Here is a 17,687-nt window from a genome sequence, read left to right as displayed (position 1 = left end):
ATTGCTGACAAATACACAGATGAATTGCATTTAGACAGAATACTTAGAGCAGGGTGGCCGACTTTTCAACTTTAGGGCTCCTGGACCTTTAAAAATTGGGTAGAGGAAGGAATTTCAGCAGGTGCAGCTTGTCATCTGTGAGACATTTCAGCTGCACCTGCTGAAATTTCCCTCTTCTGCACAATTGTTAAAGATCCAGGAGCCCTAAAGTTGAAAGGTTGGCCACCCCTGATTTAGAGGAAAGAGGTAGATAAGCTGTTTAGGCCAAGATAAACTATGGTCAGAATACAGAAGTTATTGAAATACTGTTTTGTAGCAGAGAGACTCTCTCTTAATTAAAGGCATTGCAGTAGGAAAATTGTTCTGCCACTGAGTCTACGAAACATGTCTTTCCTAATGAAGCTAATAATGGCTACTGTAAGTGACATGCATTTGTTGGTGCTTCCTTTGAAGCTTTCTCTGTGGCAGATCTGCAGCCCAAAAAGGCAGGGTTGAACAGTGGCTTGCCTCCTCAGGAGGAGGAACTGTTGCGGAGACCAGTCAAAGGACGTACCTTTTGTGCATATGGTGTTCTTGTTCTCATTATATAGTAATAAGGTGAAATTAATACACAGTGTTTGTGATTCTTTTACAGGGTGATGGGTGGATATACTTTGATCCCCTCTTCAAGAAACATTGATAAGCTCACCAGGACTTGTAAGAAGTCCATTTTCTAAAGGCATTAAAAAGATGCACTATTTACATTTCAGGTGTGATTCAGTCTTGTTATAAATGAGAAGCTGCAAACTGTGAATGATGCAGCTCCAAACAGATTAAAAGCTCATTTATTGAAGAGCCATTTTGCGTGCATGTCCAGATGTGCACAATCTAACTGTATTATTAGAAAGAAGCCTATTGTGTGTGTATATACACAGACAATGATTAAGGATCTGATCTGTTGCACTGAAGTGGATGTGTACCGCATTGCTTGCAAGATCAGGTTTCACATTGGCAATTAACACTTTTTTAATGTAAGTTTTCTATTTTTCACATTGCCAAAAACGTTTTGCACTTAAAAGACCACTTGACACTGACAGCCGTTTCATGGTCAAGCCCGTGACTTAAAATTACTTGCTTTATTTGACACAAGAATGATTATTCTCCTTGGATATTTATGTAAGAGCATGTTTTTGTCTTTGTGACTGACTCTTGAGCGCTTGTTTCCTGGCATCCTGTAGGAATATCTTAAGCAGCCTTGTTCATTTGTTGCCACTATCTTTTCAAAGATATACTTTTTGTGCCCATATTTTCCTCCTTGGGAGTTTTGGATCTCCTGGTGAGTCACGTGCCAGAGACCTCTGAAATACCGTACTTTATATGCCAATAACTTTTATTTGAATCTCCAAGTAGTTCTATCTTGTTTTGCATACTGTTATTTTGGCTGTCCTGAACTTTCTCTTTTTTTTTTGTTAAGTGCTTGCCTATACATAGGGAGCATATGTCTGATGTCCTAAGAAAAAACAAGCTTTACAATGGACAACAATATTGTGACTGAGATGATACTTAATGGCAAAAGTAAGGGCTTTAGGGAGTGTGGGAGAAAAAACCCTGCACCAGTTTTTGTAGTGTTTAAGTTATGCCCTAGGTAGATCTGTCTTTTCCCTCCTTATCATGAGATAGCTTTTTCTCAAACTGTTATGGGCTTGATTTGGATATTCTGTTGATTAGCTGGGGAGAGGGAGTGGTGACTACACCCCACCCCTTATTTCTCATCCTAATTAGCTGGTGGTGTTTACAGCTGAGGGATTTGAACAGGAAAACTGAATGTGTACAGTAGCCACTTGCATGGAGACGCATTGCGAACCCTAGCTGCATGGGGCGATAGATCTGTCTCCTGAATGATTCAGAAGGCTCACATGAGTGAAGCTAGTTTCAGCAATTAGTCTGTGATTCTGTATACTTCGAACACGTGTTGGGCAGTTTACAGATGGAATTGGGATGCAATTGGGAATTGCAAAAGCCATTTCAGGACATGAATCTACTATGTTTGAAATTCTAAGTTGACTAAATTCTAGTTGTAGTCAGTCTTAGCTGTACTTCTGCTTGCTCATACCTCATAATGGCAAAACAGATTTAATTTTTAAATGTAGTGATGCTTTCCTCAGTCCTTCTCAGTTTCTTTACAGTGCTCCTTTAAAACATGTGTATTAGTTAAGAATGCCGAACTTTACATTGTACTACTTTTGTGCCTTTTTGTCTGCTTGAATTCATGATGTGCATCTTGTATATAAACAGGAAAAATTTACTTGTTTTTAGTACTTTCAGCATAAATCTGAGGTGCAGTCAAAACTCTACACATGTTACCAATATAAAGGAATGTATCTGATCTTAATTTACTTCTGTTAACTCTTATTTTAAAATGAGCATCAACACTTGTCTGCGTACTTAAGTGATCAAGCCCCACTCTTGAGCCTATTTATTGTATAGTGGCCTCGGCATATAAAGCCATTGTATTTACAAAAGCAGGATTTTTCATAAACATGTTAAAAGTATTTTAAAGGAAACAAAACTGTACAGCCTCAGATGTCTACAAACCTTGTTTTGAAAGGAAAACTTTCTTTATGCTGTTCTGTTAAATATATGTATATGTATATGTCAAACCTCTATGAACTGACCTTTGTTAGCTTAGAAAGTAATCGATAAAACAGCAAATTAGCTGTTCTTGAGTAGTCTTCTGAAAGAAACTGGCAGTAACTTCTAAATACAGGCACCCCCTGTACCCGTAGGGGTTCCTTTCTGCCCCCCCGATATGGAAACCGCAAATACAGAGGAACCCTATTCAAATAGTAGCCCCCTGCATTCTTACCTTAGTTTTTGTTTAGTAGTACAGGAAGTGCTGGTATTTCTTGCTTTAACAAAGGCACATTCTTGTTTCATTGAAGAGCAACATGCAGGCAACTAGCCTGCATGCTAACTGAATATTAAGAGGAAACACTTCCTATTAACATTGTTATTCTCCCTATAGCTTGCAGCCTCGTTGCCTGCACTTCATGTTCTTCAGGTCAGCAAGAATGTGGCTTCGTTAAAGCAAGAAACACTAGTACTATTGAACAAAAACTAAGGTACTGTAATGGGCGCAGGGGCATGGCCCCCCAATCTGCAGATAACTGACTCCATGGATATGGGTGGACCCCTGTACTTTGCTCAGTCACCAAAGAAGTGTTACATTTTACTAGGCTTAAAAAAAAGTCACATCTCTGTCTAGAGTTCTGGGTTGTATTTTCTGTCACTGATTTGATAAGAATTGTTATCAGTGCTGTAGCATGCAGCTACTACACTAGAAAAGTTTATGCTTTTGTTCGAGAGCATCTCAGCATGAGCATGTCAGTGTGCAATAGAAATGTACTAATTCACATTCTGGTAAATCTTGCTGAAATGCCTGCAGCCACTAAAAATTTGTGAGCATTTTTTTGAGGCACAGGATCCTATTTGGATAATACTGATTAACCAGAGATTCCAAAAAGGAAGCCAGGAAAATTTTGCTTCCTTTCAAATTATGAAACATTTTGAGATGAAGCACCATGCCTTATTTGTAGTCATTTCATGTTTGTCTTACACACGCAATTGAACTCTTTCAGTGTAGATACTTTGAACAGTAATGTAAATTTTAATGTACTTCCAGTTAACCTTTGTGCACAGCTGTAGGAACCTATGCAAACTTTTCTTAAATAGAACTGTTCATAAACAAGTTTATACTTATTTGTTAAATCAGATTCTCTGGCAGTCACTTCTGATTAGCCTTCCTTTCATAATCTGAACAAAAATCAAACACAATAAATCTTATTTGAATGTATTTATTGATTGTGTTGCATTGTCTGTGTTGTCTCTTTGGACTTATGTTCAGTTTCAGAACTTGATAAATGATGTAACTGCAATAATTCAGAAATTGTTATGATATGCAACTTCTGATTCGATAGACCTTACGTGCTTTTATAACAGCAGGTGATACAATGGGCTTATGCAGAAAACAAACTGATTCAGGACTCACTTCATTATATTCTCTCCTATCATGGTGGTGCAAAGTATGACTTCCTAAGCCAAGTAAACTTAATTTGGATTTTGATAGGGGGTTCAGGAGTATTTTCACATAATGTTTTCAAACAGGGCCCATGGGGAGGGTAAAGGGGGTAATTTGTACCCAGGCGCCAAGGAAGGGGGCCCAGAAATTTTCTGGGATCTTATATTTTCCTTTCTCACCTGGACTCGCTGCCCTGTGTGGGAGACTGGGTACTTGGCTGCTGCCGTGACCAAAGCCATATGTGCTGAACCAAGGAATGCATTCATGATACTTCATTACACATTATCAAATCTGGGAGGAAACTGACCTACTACAGCAGCACATTGGAGTGTAGATCTGCTTGCTATGAAGGAGTGTGCAGGGACACAGCTGCTGCAGAAGTATGTGTTGGTGCAAACAGGACACTTTCCATTCTAATGTAAGCCTAAATATGATGCTAATTCTTTTGCAATGATTTTACTATATTTAAAAGATTTTAGAGATTTAGTTTATTTGGTTTTCCAAATTACTGTATTTAGCTGCCAGTGCTGTATGGGCAGATAGACCTGGACTTTGCATTGGTAATCCCAGTAGACCTGGGCTCCAAAGACTTTTCCAGTTACCCCACCCCACCACAGTTCTGCCCATCCTTGTCACCACCCTCCCCCAGGGTTTAATCTCCTCCCCCTTTTGGGAAGGGGCCCAAAAGGAACTTTGTACCCCCCTGATAAAATTCCTCTTGGAGGCCTTGGTTTCAAATCTTTGCTTCCAATGCTGGCACTGAAACAGAGTAGGCAGTCCTGATCACAAAACCCTAATGCAGTGGTTTTCAAACGGAGACTTTGAACTGCAGTAAGTCTTGGTGGGGGTGGGGGCTTCACTGGACTTACCAGAGCCTCCTTACCAGAGGAGAGCCTGCAGAATCTCCTGGGGGTGCAACGAGCTCTGCGCTAGGTCTTCAAAAGTGAAAGTGGAGCAATCGCACCCGGCCTCTGCAAAACCGGAACTGGTTTGTAGAAGGCTGGGGAGCCTTGCAGATACTTGCACAGGCCTCCCAGCACCACAGGAAGGCTGCTGCAGAGACTGGTAAGTGCACATTTGATTCGCCACCCAATTCAAGGGGCTAGTATTGACTTAACCTGGTCTCAAATCATGAAGGATGTTATCTGAGGGACCACCATACATACATTCACCACCCATACATTCTAGCTTCTTTGGTCATCAGATGGAGCTCTCCCACAAGTGTTGCCTCTGTTTTGGGTCAAGGAATGGTGGCACAAGAGTTGAGACTTCTCTATAGTGGTACCAATTATGGAACATTCTTTAAGAACTATCTCTTCTGTCTGCCTTTTTGGTGTGGGCTAAACATTTAATTTAGCTTTTAATGGATGACTTTTGAATTGGGCCCCCTGTACCTGCAGATTGGTTATTTGCTGTTCTGCACATCATGTTGTTAAGGTTTCACTCCTGGTTATATTGCAAAACTGAATCTGCAGACTCCTAATTAATTTATATACTGTAAAGATTTTTTATATTTATGAACATTTTGTAAGCTGCCTCAAGCATTTGCTTTGGCAAGGGAAAGGGGGGTAGAATTTTTTAAAAGTAAAAATTAGCAATGCATATGAACTAGTAATACACTAAAACTAAAGTTTAAGCCACTTCTGCTTAGTATTGCATATACACAACAGGGATCAAATATGTATACTTGTGAGCTGGACAGAAATGGGTTTTAATACAAATGGACTATGCAATGCTTGTCTTCCTTCACAGTGCTTTCAGTGAGCCTTTTCCTCTTAACAGTAACGGAGTCTTATTTTGTGGATGGAATAAGCAAGTTCATTTGTCAGATCAACTATCATTTAATATAATTTCACATTGTATTTTTCTGGTCTTTATCTACAGGACCAGGAGCTATCTAGTTATTCAGGAACTTCAGCTGTTCATTCATTGAATTCAGATTCAAGCACAGGCAGCTTGACATGCTCAGTCAATGTGCAAGTCTAAGTAGATCCTGATTCTTATATATTTAATCTCCCTTCAGTACACTTGCTTTGTATGCCATACTGTAGTTGTATAAGCTTGCTCCTTGTACCTTCATTCATGCACATCTAGACACAGAAAGCCCAGACTGAGCCCTTTCAATTAGCATTAAGATGCAAGTTAATGTACAATCCTAGTCTTGATGCACAACCCCAACCTTCTGTTTGCTCTACATACTGATCTTCTGAATTTTAATTGAAAATATCTGCTTAACTGCAAGAAATGGAACTTCTTTGTGCAGTAGAAGTCTTATTTGTCTTATTGTTTAAAAAGGCCCAAAGTATCACTGAGACTGCAAACAGACGATCTAGCTTAACTATAAAGTGGCTTGAAGGCATCAGTGGATCAATAGTGCAGAACTTCAGGCTACTAGTTACAGTTAAGGCAGTGGCAGGAATAGCAATAGTTAAAGCTAGTGTTGTAGTAAGAACTATTCAAGCTAATCTAAGAAGATTGTCATTTCCTGACATTTTGCTCACAACTAGGGTGTAAGTAACGCTATCTCCAACTTTCACATACATTCTGGAATCAAAGCAGGAAATGTAAAGTGTGCCAGGATAACTCTATATTACCTCCTTTGTTTTAAAGCCTCAGGAAGAGTGATCTTGTACATTTCCCCCACTGGACTCATTTAGAACACCTAGTGGCAGGAGGTGAAAAGCCAGGTTGCTATGCTCTGGCAAGTGGAATACAGCAAGCTCACTGCTGCATGGGGCTGTTTATGCAAGGCAGCCACCACAGGGCATGTTGGAAGAATAAAAAAATACCCTGATTTTTTTAATTAAAGAGCTTGAAGAGGAAGGGGATGGGAAGGCCAGCTACATTTGCAGCAGCAAAGGCAGGGAGAATGTGGTTGGTACCTGAGTAGAGGAGCAGCAAGCAAGAATCCATCTGCCACCTGATGTCAATAGGCTCATTTGCATCATGAAGAGGGCTGTTCTGGGGAGTTAGCAGCTCACACAGAAGAATCACTGTCTTGATAGCTTCGAGTTCAATTAAATTTCAGTGATCCTTAGTCTGGATTCATTTCTCCAGCTACAATTCGTCATTTGCACAAGTATCCAAAATGACATTGAAGAGATCCTATGCAAACTGAACGCTTTCTCTTAGTTGACTTATGGACTAGTCTTTCCCAATGGAAAGAATAAAAAGGCAAGAACCAAATATAGAGATCGGATTGTGACTGTGTTCTGCCCATAGACAACTCACCAATCATGCCATTGATCCTGCCTTCAAATTTGGTTCAGTGTTCTACAGTTGTAGACAGGAATAGAACCAGCATGAACAACCTACCTGTATTCAGTTAATGTATGATAACATTAGCCAGGATGCTGTGCTAAATTTGAAGAAGTGCTTCCAGACAGAATGCCATTAATGAAAGCAGCTGCCTAGTGTGTACAGTAGATATGCTTTAAAATCAGGATATACCAATTTATGGATCTGTTTACCATAAAGATCCAAGTCTACCCAGGTCTTACCTGCTCCAGTTGGGTTGTTTGTCTTTCCTTGGTGATTTGCACCATACACTGCTCACCAGAAATAGGTAGATGGTGGGCAAAATGTTTTTTTAAGCACTCAGTGCTAAGTTCCTTTACTAGAAACTTTCCCTCTGCCTCCAAGACACGCAACCATTACAATTGGTCATGGTTTTGCCTCTTATGGAAGTTAATATCTTTTAGTTGCACCTGCAGCGTGTGTCTGGAGAACCACATACAATCAATCCTTACAAGGGTTATGCTCTGAGGTCAGTGCTCAAAGCCAACAAATGTACTCAAGATCTAAAAACACAGCACAAGGCATAAAGGAACTGAGGGGCCAGAAGTTTCATTAAATAGTGCAAGTGGAATGGTGGGAAGAGTCACCTGCACTATTTAAACTGTGTGTCTTTTTTTGGGTGGGCTGAGCACGTATACTTGAATTCGCGCAAGTCAATTGTGTGTACGGTATGGGCCAACTGAATAGGTAGAAAAGTTGGAGCAGGTTCATTAAGCCATTTCTGCCCAATGTTTCGTATGCACAACAGGGATCAAATGTGTACACCTGTGGGCTGGGCAGAAATGGTTAACCATATACTGCAGTTCTAGATCTTGAAGCTACTAGTGTGAGGCAACAGTAGTCAAGAACCGATTTGCTAATTGTAAGTTACAGTAAAATGAGAATTAAAAAAATCACAATCTAATAATTTAGATTGTAATTATCAAAATTATTTAGATAATCAATATCTAATTTACATTAAAGTGATTTTTGGTGTTACAATTTTAAAAAGCAAAGTTACTCAAGAGCAACTCTTGCATTTGCAATTGATTGTGTATTTATTAGGCAATTAAGTTTGGTTTAGCTTTGTGACTGAAGACACACTTTCATAATTCCAAAGCATTCATAGCCATAGTTCTGTAAGTGATCTGGGTGAAGAGACTAAGAGCAGCCATTTCCTACTAGAACAAATCCAGATTTTTAAAATGAATGTAAAAATCTGATATTGGTTAAGAGAACCCAATAAGAAGCTTGATGAAAAAAAGAAGGATTTATAAATATGAATTCACATCAATAGTCTGACTATGATATGGATTAGAGTAGAATTTCAACAATTAACCTTGTGCTTAGTTAAAATCTTTTCTGGCAAAAACAAAAATCTTCCATTTCTGTGTTGGGAAAAACTGGCTCCTTTTAACATCTGAAGCACTAAGTTAATTGGTTTATATGGGAGGTCTATAGAGGAAAGAAATCTTATCTAAAGAAAAATTTATTTGTAAGTAAAATCATAACCAGAACTAAAAAACCACCTGCCAGCCTGCATAGATTTCATAAGTGTAGACTCCGGTCCTTAACACAGCACCTTCTGGAGAAACTAAAGAAATATAGCAGCCATTCACTTAACACAAAACTTGGTTTAACTTTATTTTTCCCTAGAGTCAACAACGGGTCTTGCATTGAGCTTTAAAGCAACAGTAAAATAATCTCAATGACAAAGGGTCAGAAATCCAGATTGCTTTGTGAAAATGCTGACACTGCATTCTTGTTCTAATAACCTCTTTACTCAAAAATGAATTTACAAAATAAAAATTATACATCTGAGGAGAAGTCCACAGTAACATTCTCACTGAGCAACAGAAACTTTGTTTGGAAGGTACATACTATTCTGCTTTACACCAATACATCTGGTATAAACCATTTCCTATATCAAAATTATATCCTGTGGCTGTCAAGTGAATACCCCCCCTTTATAATATTTATTAAAATGAAACAACATTCAAGTTTCCTATAGCTGGAAAGTCAACATGGGTGATCTCCATTTGTACTTTAGTGCACTTGATAAATTGTCTTTAGTAAAATATAACAGCAGAAATATTCAAGCAGACATTTCATCAACTAAAGCACTAAAAATATGGAGATAAGCTAGTCATTTCCAACCCAACCCCACAAAAAAAGCAGATCAGGTTTATAAACCTTCTACTTTTATAGCCACAGAAAGTTTCAATACTTGTCAATTTTCTTCCTTGACAGGCCAAATTATTGTAAATATGTAGCTAAACAAGCAAATTCTGAAAACACCAGGTGCTAAGGTGCTCAGTAGCATTCATTACTGTCGTGTTATATTTAAGATACAAATGTAGCCCTTGTATCTCTCTTCTCTGTGCAAGATCTGCCCTCTGTTTTTCCAGGAACACACCTGCATAAAGGGCAGCAAGACCTCTTCTCAAAACAAATTGCATCATCAAGGATATACTCTGTTCCGTGATTAGTGAAGTTGCAGCTTGGTTTACAGTCCTGATCACAACATATAGTAATAGAAGAGTACATAGAATGAAATCTTGTAAAATAAATACCTCAAAAGGAGTTGTTCTAGTAGCTGACTATAAAAATATTCACACTTCTGAAAGTGTCAAGACTGAGAATAGTCAATTCACACATTTCACCATTCAGTTAAGATATTGCTGTTCAGCTGAACTTAAAAAACTGACAAGTATGCATGTGCCAAGGACCGAATTAAAGGGTTCTTTGGTGCAATCAGTCCAAATTCAATAGATTGGAAGGATAATATGTACCAATAAAAAAAATCTGCTGCTAGACCTGGACAGCAGCTCTGTCTTGCTCCACAATACAAATCTAAAACAGCTGTTCTTAATAAGCCAAAAAATTTTTTAATTCAGACATTGCCTGAAAGTTTTGTACAATAATCTGGACCAGTGATGGTTCTGTACCCTCATGTTGCTGTGAAACATGACTTGAGCTAAAAGGCAAAGACTGGTTATCTCAAGGACAACTGCTTCATATTAGCAATCAAAACAGTGCATTTAAACTGTCTTCTTGTTGGGTCTCTTGCCTTTCTTTAAAATTAGTTTATTCTTAATGTAGCCACGCTTCCTTTTGGCAGTCTAAAAAGAAAAACAGAATAATGTATTAGTTTAATATAACGCTCTAGTGACTGCATCATGTTTTTGCATTGTTCTTCATTAAATTTCGGGACTGGAAAAAGATGGCAGTCAACTAGTTACAGAGTTAGCTGGAATTTGAAATCTAGCACCTCAGAACCTGAATTATTTTTCCTGCCCTGACAAAGCTATTACAAATCTACTCATGTGAGAACCAAAGCAATGGAACATTTCACATGGTCAAATTAGTAGTTAATGTGCTTTTCCAAAATAAAGGGTAATTTAGCATCTTTTATACAAATATATTGATTATTGCAGTTAGATCTACTTGTTTAGTTAATACACACAATTAAGCACTACTACATTTATCAATGGAGGAGCACAAGTAGGACTCTGAAATTTACTCCAAATAACTGCATGTTCAAACAATGTTTGCTTGTCACAAAAAATGGGAAGAGAGGCAGCAAAGATAGCATAGTTAGTCTGTGGGCTGATATACCAACTAAACATGGTAACTATTTCCACTATCACAGACATACAACTATTCACTGACACGAGATCATAAAGCTTTATTATTATTATTATTATTATTATTTATTAACAGTATTTATATACCGCTTTTCAACTAAAAGTTGTGTGAATTCTATAAGATACCATGTGCAGGGTATCATACTTGATGCAGTGAACAGAATAACAGAATTATTTAGGTGAAGAAAAGCATCACTATTCCAAAGTAATTTTGCATTTTTGAAATGAGAATTTCACATGGGGTCTTTTTTCTGGAAAAAGATTCTAAAAAAACAAGATATGTGGCTGAAATGGCAGCTCATATTAAGGTCTGAATGTTTGATTACTCTGCATTTGTTCAATACCAGGAATGTGGTTTTTCACTTTAGATTACTGGCTAAAAAAATATTATTGTCTTATTGGCAAAACAAGATTATTGGCTATAAAAAGGTGAACTTCAGCATATGGGAAGAGCAAGCTTAACTTGATAACATGTTGTTTGGACAGATGTTTGCAGTTCGTTGACAAAAGTAACTTGCAAAACAGATGAATGCTTTGCTTTGCAGATGAATGCTTGGCAACAGATCATGTTGCCAAGCCAGGAGAGGCTGCCATCACCACCAGGAGCATTGCGACCCACCGCAAAGGATGAGGTGGGTCACAGTGTTGCAAAGTTTGTTGTGACTAGTCTTTATTTCAGTGGTGCTTAAGTCATGAGTAACTTTGTTAGAATGCCATATTTTTCAAAGTTTAAGAAAATGTTTACATCCTTCCTCTTCATACAGTGCATCAGCCTGAATACTGTATATCCAGTAGAGATACAGAACTCCATCAGAGTTCTGTACACCTGTATAAGTTGTACACGCAGGAAAGCCAAGAAAAAAAAGCAGAAGTGCCTCATAAGGCAAACTGGGAAATCAATACAACAGGAGGTCTTGGTGTACATAAGTGATGCAGACCCCAAGTAAATACCATGAAACAAGTTATTAGAATTTTTTTTTTAGATTTTAAAGGGGGAACATGTATATGTAGCCTTACCATCTGGCCACAAGATTTCATTCTGTTCTAACATTAAGCTACCAATTTATCTTTTGAATACACTAATATTCAGGAAGATAAAATAAGTATATGCCCTCTACCCTAGCATCTCTATAACTGTGTCCCTAAAATGATCTTTCTAAAATTGTACAGAATTGTTTTATTGATCAAATTTCAAAACAAATATTTGACGAAGTTCTAGAAACTTTGAATTACTGATTTCCTAAAGAACCATGGCAAAATCAGGGAAAGTATTTTCCACACCAGAAATTTTATGTCGTACTACATTAAGATTAGTACAGCCCACATGAAAAGAGTGTGTCAAAATGAATGTGTCTGAGCAAGATTAAATAAAAAAAGAACAAGAAGTCGGACACTCAAGCTGCCCATAAGAACTCCAGGTTTAATTATTTTACAAAAAGTCATTCTGAAGTTTCAAGGCACCACTTTTCAGAATGACACTTCACAACTTACTAAGCAAGCTGCCACGGTTACTGAAACACTGCTAATGTATTTTATATAGCATACTTGTGTAACATTTAGCTGGGCTTTGAGAGACTTTGGAACAGTTTCTGAAAGTCTACCAACTACTAATTGGTTAGATTTTGTTGTCCTCACATGCTTAATTAATCAGAGGGCTAGTTACATGGCTACCATCAAGTAAATCTGATAGTCACACTGTTTCTGTGTATTCAGCTAGTGAAACAAATTAATTGTATAGCTAGTAAACACAAGTAAGACAAGGAGCCTCCTTTGAAATAGTTCACTAGGAACCCACCTTTTTTGACAAATACTTCTGTTTTGGTAAAATGTTGGTTAGCCTAGGCTTATGATCCAGTGTCTCTCTGTTGTCTAGTTGCTTCACTTTATATATTCTAACAAGCCAATGTTCCGACGTGAAGGCTTCTTCCAAGTGTTTAAATTTAATGTCCTTGTTCCCAATCTCAGCATTCCGTGTACGATCAAATCCAGGGGGTGTCCGAAAATCCAGCTACAAAGTTAGTGGCACACATTAGTTTGAAAATATGGATCGCAATGCTGGGAATAGGTATACATACACAAGTCCCACTTTAAAAAATGTCCTGTAGTTTTGAAAATTCTATTTCAATACAGTTCATCAGCTTACGCATTAACGTTTTGCAACAGGTTACTGCCATGGGGGTTAACTTTAATCGATATTCAATCAAGCATTAAAACCACAACCATCAGTTAATCTGGTCTCAAATGTCAATTTACAATTAAAACTTAGTAATAAATTCTTATCTTACAGTGTTCAGGGCCAGCCTAAGACATCTGCTGCCCGAGGTAAAGGATGACATGGCGTGCCCAAGCTACACTGCCAAGTCAGTGGTGGCACACAGACATTTTCAGACTGTGCCAGGCAAGGTGTTGCCAGTACCTTTGGCTTTTCTCCAGTGAGTTCAGGATTCCTCCCTACTTATCCTCACAGTAACTCTCTAAGGTAGGTTGACGGTGCCCAGGCCAAGGTAATTCAGTGAGCTTCATGAATGGGTAGGGATTTGAACCAGTCTACCCGGGTCTAGTCTAACACCCTAATGTTATACTCATTTTGCCCATATCTAGTTGGCTTAGGATGCACTTACCTGGGAGTAAATCCCACTGAACTTAATGGAGTTTATTTCTTGGTAGACATTTACAGAGACTGCTCTGTGCACTTTCTCAAGTGCACGGGACTGAAAGAGGCATTCTCAGAACTAGATTTATATAGACTTGATGTATACATTTAACCAGAGGTTCAACACCATACCTGAAAACTATATACTTAGCTTGACTTAAAAAATGGATCAAACAACTTTACGGAGAGAGTAAAGGTCTATCATAGGCTACTAGACATGATGGTTATGTGGATTCTGGGAATATCATGTTATCAGGAAGTGCTAGTGGTTACCTGCTGCAGGATGAAAGGTGAGGCAATGATGTCACAACCAAGCACCTAAACCAGAGGGGCAGTGTCATACAACCAATAGCTTCACTGTTTACTTTTTGTAGGGTTCTGATGGGGGATAATTTAAAGGGGTGGCTGGCCATTGAGTCAGGACCTCAATAATGTCCTTGCAGGAACAGCCCAGCTTAAAATGAAGAACGAACAATGGGGTGGGATAAACAAAGCAGTGAGAAAGATGTGCAATGGAAGAGTAAGCAGGAAAGAGAGGTGACAGAAAGGGATGAAAGTAGCATGGACAAAGTTGATGGAAGGAAAGGAAGTGGGAGAAGCAGCTTAGAAAGAGGAGGTCAAGCCTTGAAGGAAAAGAGAAGGCAAAGCAAGGAGGAGGGAAGGGAGACAAAAGAAGGAGAGAAGCAAGGAAGAAGTTTTGAGGGACCTGACCCGAAAAGGCCCCACTGGGCCACAAGGCTGAGCTAATCCCCACTGGCAGAAGGCTTCCCAGAGGTCTTGGGCTACCCTGTACTAAGAATCAAGTAACTTTTTGTGACAGTGTGGTAAGATAAAACTAATACTGACTACATAGTCAAGGAAGCTGTTAACATTTAACTGTAAAACTTGCAAGTAATCCAAGTTTCACTAACCTGCATTTCTCCAAATCTGTAATAGGACATTTTATACATGAGGCAGTTTAGCAAGGTTGGAGAGCCTGCTTTATCTACCCGAAATTCTCCCTGTGGAGTAAAGTAGTCACTTTCCTTGAAGAAGAAAGGAAATAACATTAGTCTACTGAATTAGTTTAGTGAAGTCACCACAATTATTCAGAAAAAGAAGACATGGAAACGTAACTACCTAAAGTTCTGAAATCTGCTCCTAGGAGCTGTCTGAACTGTAGACAGATAAATGAAAACTTTCTTTTATTATCCAGCCAAAACTCCATTTCTTTGAGGTGGTGATGTTAACACAACTATTGCATTAATTATTCATAAGGTAGCTTCTGGATAAGTCAAGTGTATTGTTGACATAGTGCATTTCTGAACATTGTAACTCTGCTTCTTTATATTACTTTCTTGCCCTATTACAAGCACTCAGGGTGGAGTATAATCTAATGCCATTTTATCTTCACAATTATCCTATCAGGTTATGTTATGCTGAGACGCTGTCTTTCTCAACACACCTAGTAACCGATTCTACACTAGAAAATACTTTTACACCAACTGTTAGAATGTTGTGCAGTTATACCCGAAAACACCCAGAAACCACAGAACACATCTATCAAGCAAACCTGCAGCAATTTCTCACTGCAAGTACAGCAGGATAATAGACATGTATCAGGTGGTACAAATAAAACACTTGGCAGAAATATTGCCTGTTTCCAGGGATCAGCAACTCAGGGTTTTGATTCTTTATATTAAGACTTACCCTAATATCTTTAGGATGTTCACCTTCAGCTATTCTCACCATCCACAAAAACTTGTTAATATCATCACCAGAATAGCCAATTACACCTCCAAAAATTATTAATACATAATCTACATCTAGGCTTCTCATTATCTCATAAGCTGCAGTCTCATTTGAAGACATCGCTTTTCCAACCTGCAATAAAAATGGTAGTTTTTAAACGTGCACAATTTTTTGTCAATCATCTACAAAGCAGGTCTTCATTAACACTGGTGCATAATGGAAACTAACTTTCAGCACATTAAAATGTTAAATTTTAAATCTTTCTAAACACAACAAAAAATGCTCTGACACCCAGTTCCCAAAACAGACAATTACCACTACACACCAAGGCTATGTGGCTGTTATTCCAAGTATTGTTGTCAACAAGGGTAGTCCGATTTGCCATTCCTGCTATTTGATAACCATAATCCCACCAAGACATTACTCTGGCATGCTCATCCGTATTTTGCCTTAGCCAATAGTATGCTTCTCTGAAGTCATCCAAAATATTCCGAGTACTGCAACAGAAGGAAAAGTTCACAATAAGTGTAATATTGCTTTAGCATTAATCAGGAGAACAATGAGCCCTCAATTTATCAACCTAATGAAGGGAAAGAGGCATCCATTAATAATGAAGCTCTATTAAATCCAAATGCATTTCTGACAATAAACATGCTACATGTTAGCACATGTATACAACCACCAACTAGTTTTTAAAGAATCAGACAAACATCCATCATTTCTGAAGATTGCTAAACTCAAATCCATTAAATCAAGCATTCACTCTACAGGTAAAATCCCATTATCCACGGGTTCCAGTCCCAGATGCCTCATGGATACCAAATTTCACTTGATATCAAATCACGCAAATTTCAGGGTCCACTGAGCTCCAAATGCGACATCTGAAGCTGTTCTGAGGTCATGCAGCCTCCACAGGCCTCAGAATGGCCTCCAGAGGTCCTAGAAGGGCACTTCCTGTTTTCAGCTGAAAACCAAAAGTGCCCTTTCTAGGACCTCTGGAGGCCATTCTAAGGCCCATGGAGGCTGCATGTATCCTCCACAGGCCTCAGAACAGCTCTGGAGGTTATTAGAGCACAGCTCCAGCTGCCTCTGGAGGCTTCAGGTTGGGCCAAATGTTGCCCAATGGAGGTCTGGAGATCCCCATTGAGCCAAATCCATGGATAAGTAGGCTCAACCTGTATTGTTTTGATAAGTTTTAGTTCAGTGATTTCCAAAGTGGATGGTACCATCCCGTGGAGGACTGGTAGGATTACCTTGGGGGGGGCACTAAGCAGCAAGGGGGCTGAAGAGGGGCACTGGAGATGGTGGAACTATGGCACATGCTGGCAAATGGTACTTCCAAGTTTCTGCCTCTCCAGTGTGCTTAAATCTGGTGGAAAGTATCAAAGTCTTTAGTAAACACACCACCAGAGCTCTAGTAAGACCAGTATACTGTGTTGTGAGAAACTATCATAAAAAAATAAATGTAAATAATGTAGTTTTGAATATCTGAAGTATGGATTTATACCAGCACTAACAAACCTGCTGCCAATGTGCCCAATATGTGAAAAAGGTCTCTTCTAATGAGGCAATGAAACCTCCAAACTGATTGAACATTTGAAGGTATGTCCTGGCAAGGCAAGGCAAGAACTTAACTCTTTTTCAATTGTCCAAAGTTTTTTTATAATTCTTAAATTATAGCCTTTGGAATATTAAACCAAATAAACATGAACTCTTTTTCAATCACTTTAGGATAAATTTCAAATCCACCAACAGTGTTAGAAATGTCTCGCAATTCTTCACAACAATACACTGATGATTTGCATTATCAGACAATATTTCACTGTTGTATAATACATACAGACAAAAGTCTGGAAAGCCACATACAACTAGTTCCAAGTACTGTTTTGTATTCGTCACCACAATTTAATCAAAATGATTCCTCTCAGCAACAATTCAGTGCAAAGACCCAAGATGAAAAGCTGAAAATGTGGAAGACGTATTGTGCACTATACTAAGGACAACAGAATTTGCATTACAGTGCCAGCCCTGCCAGGCAATGAATTTTTGCTTCTCACTTATGAGAGCTTTCTAAGAGACAAATGCTTGGCTCAAGAGTTATTTGCAAGGCAACTAATTACACTAAAGGGGAGTAAGTATTTCATATTATTGAGCAGTTCCTCAAAGACAAGGAAATTCTGTTTATAAACATACTTGCTTGTGTAATGACTGGTTGCTACCATGACTGGTTGCTTACTTGAAAAAGCAGTGCCAGGTGTCTTCACCATTCACTGTGACATTCATTGTCATTAATTGCATAAAACCTCAGTAATCATCTGCACAA

The 17,687-nt window shown here is 38.5% G+C and overlaps 2 protein-coding genes across 2 annotated transcripts in view; one reads left to right on the top strand and one right to left on the bottom strand.

Moving 5' to 3' along the window:
• Positions 1-3,806, top strand: part of OSBPL10 (oxysterol binding protein like 10) — a 101,681-nt gene extending 97,875 nt beyond the window's left edge. The window contains exon 12 of the mRNA XM_066628845.1: positions 635-3,806. Within this exon, the coding sequence (XP_066484942.1) occupies positions 635-679 (45 nt within the window). The 3' untranslated portion in view covers positions 680-3,806. The remainder of the gene's footprint in view (positions 1-634) is intronic.
• A 5,146-nt stretch (positions 3,807-8,952) lies between these two features.
• The window catches only part of STT3B (STT3 oligosaccharyltransferase complex catalytic subunit B), a 59,234-nt gene continuing 50,499 nt past the window's right edge, over positions 8,953-17,687 (bottom strand). Inside the window, exons 12-16 of the mRNA XM_066628565.1 lie at positions 15,690-15,861; positions 15,323-15,496; positions 14,545-14,658; positions 12,776-12,988; positions 8,953-10,455 (exon numbers count right to left, since the gene is read on the bottom strand). Of these exons, the coding sequence (XP_066484662.1) occupies positions 10,375-10,455; positions 12,776-12,988; positions 14,545-14,658; positions 15,323-15,496; positions 15,690-15,861 (754 nt within the window). The 3' untranslated portion in view covers positions 8,953-10,374. The remainder of the gene's footprint in view (positions 10,456-12,775; positions 12,989-14,544; positions 14,659-15,322; positions 15,497-15,689; positions 15,862-17,687) is intronic.

Source organism: Tiliqua scincoides, chromosome 5, assembly GCF_035046505.1.
Source record: "Tiliqua scincoides isolate rTilSci1 chromosome 5, rTilSci1.hap2, whole genome shotgun sequence".
NCBI lineage: Eukaryota > Metazoa > Chordata > Lepidosauria > Squamata > Scincidae > Tiliqua > Tiliqua scincoides.
The sequence above is the reverse complement of the archived record's forward strand: the minus strand, read 5'-3'. Positions and strand labels throughout refer to the sequence as shown.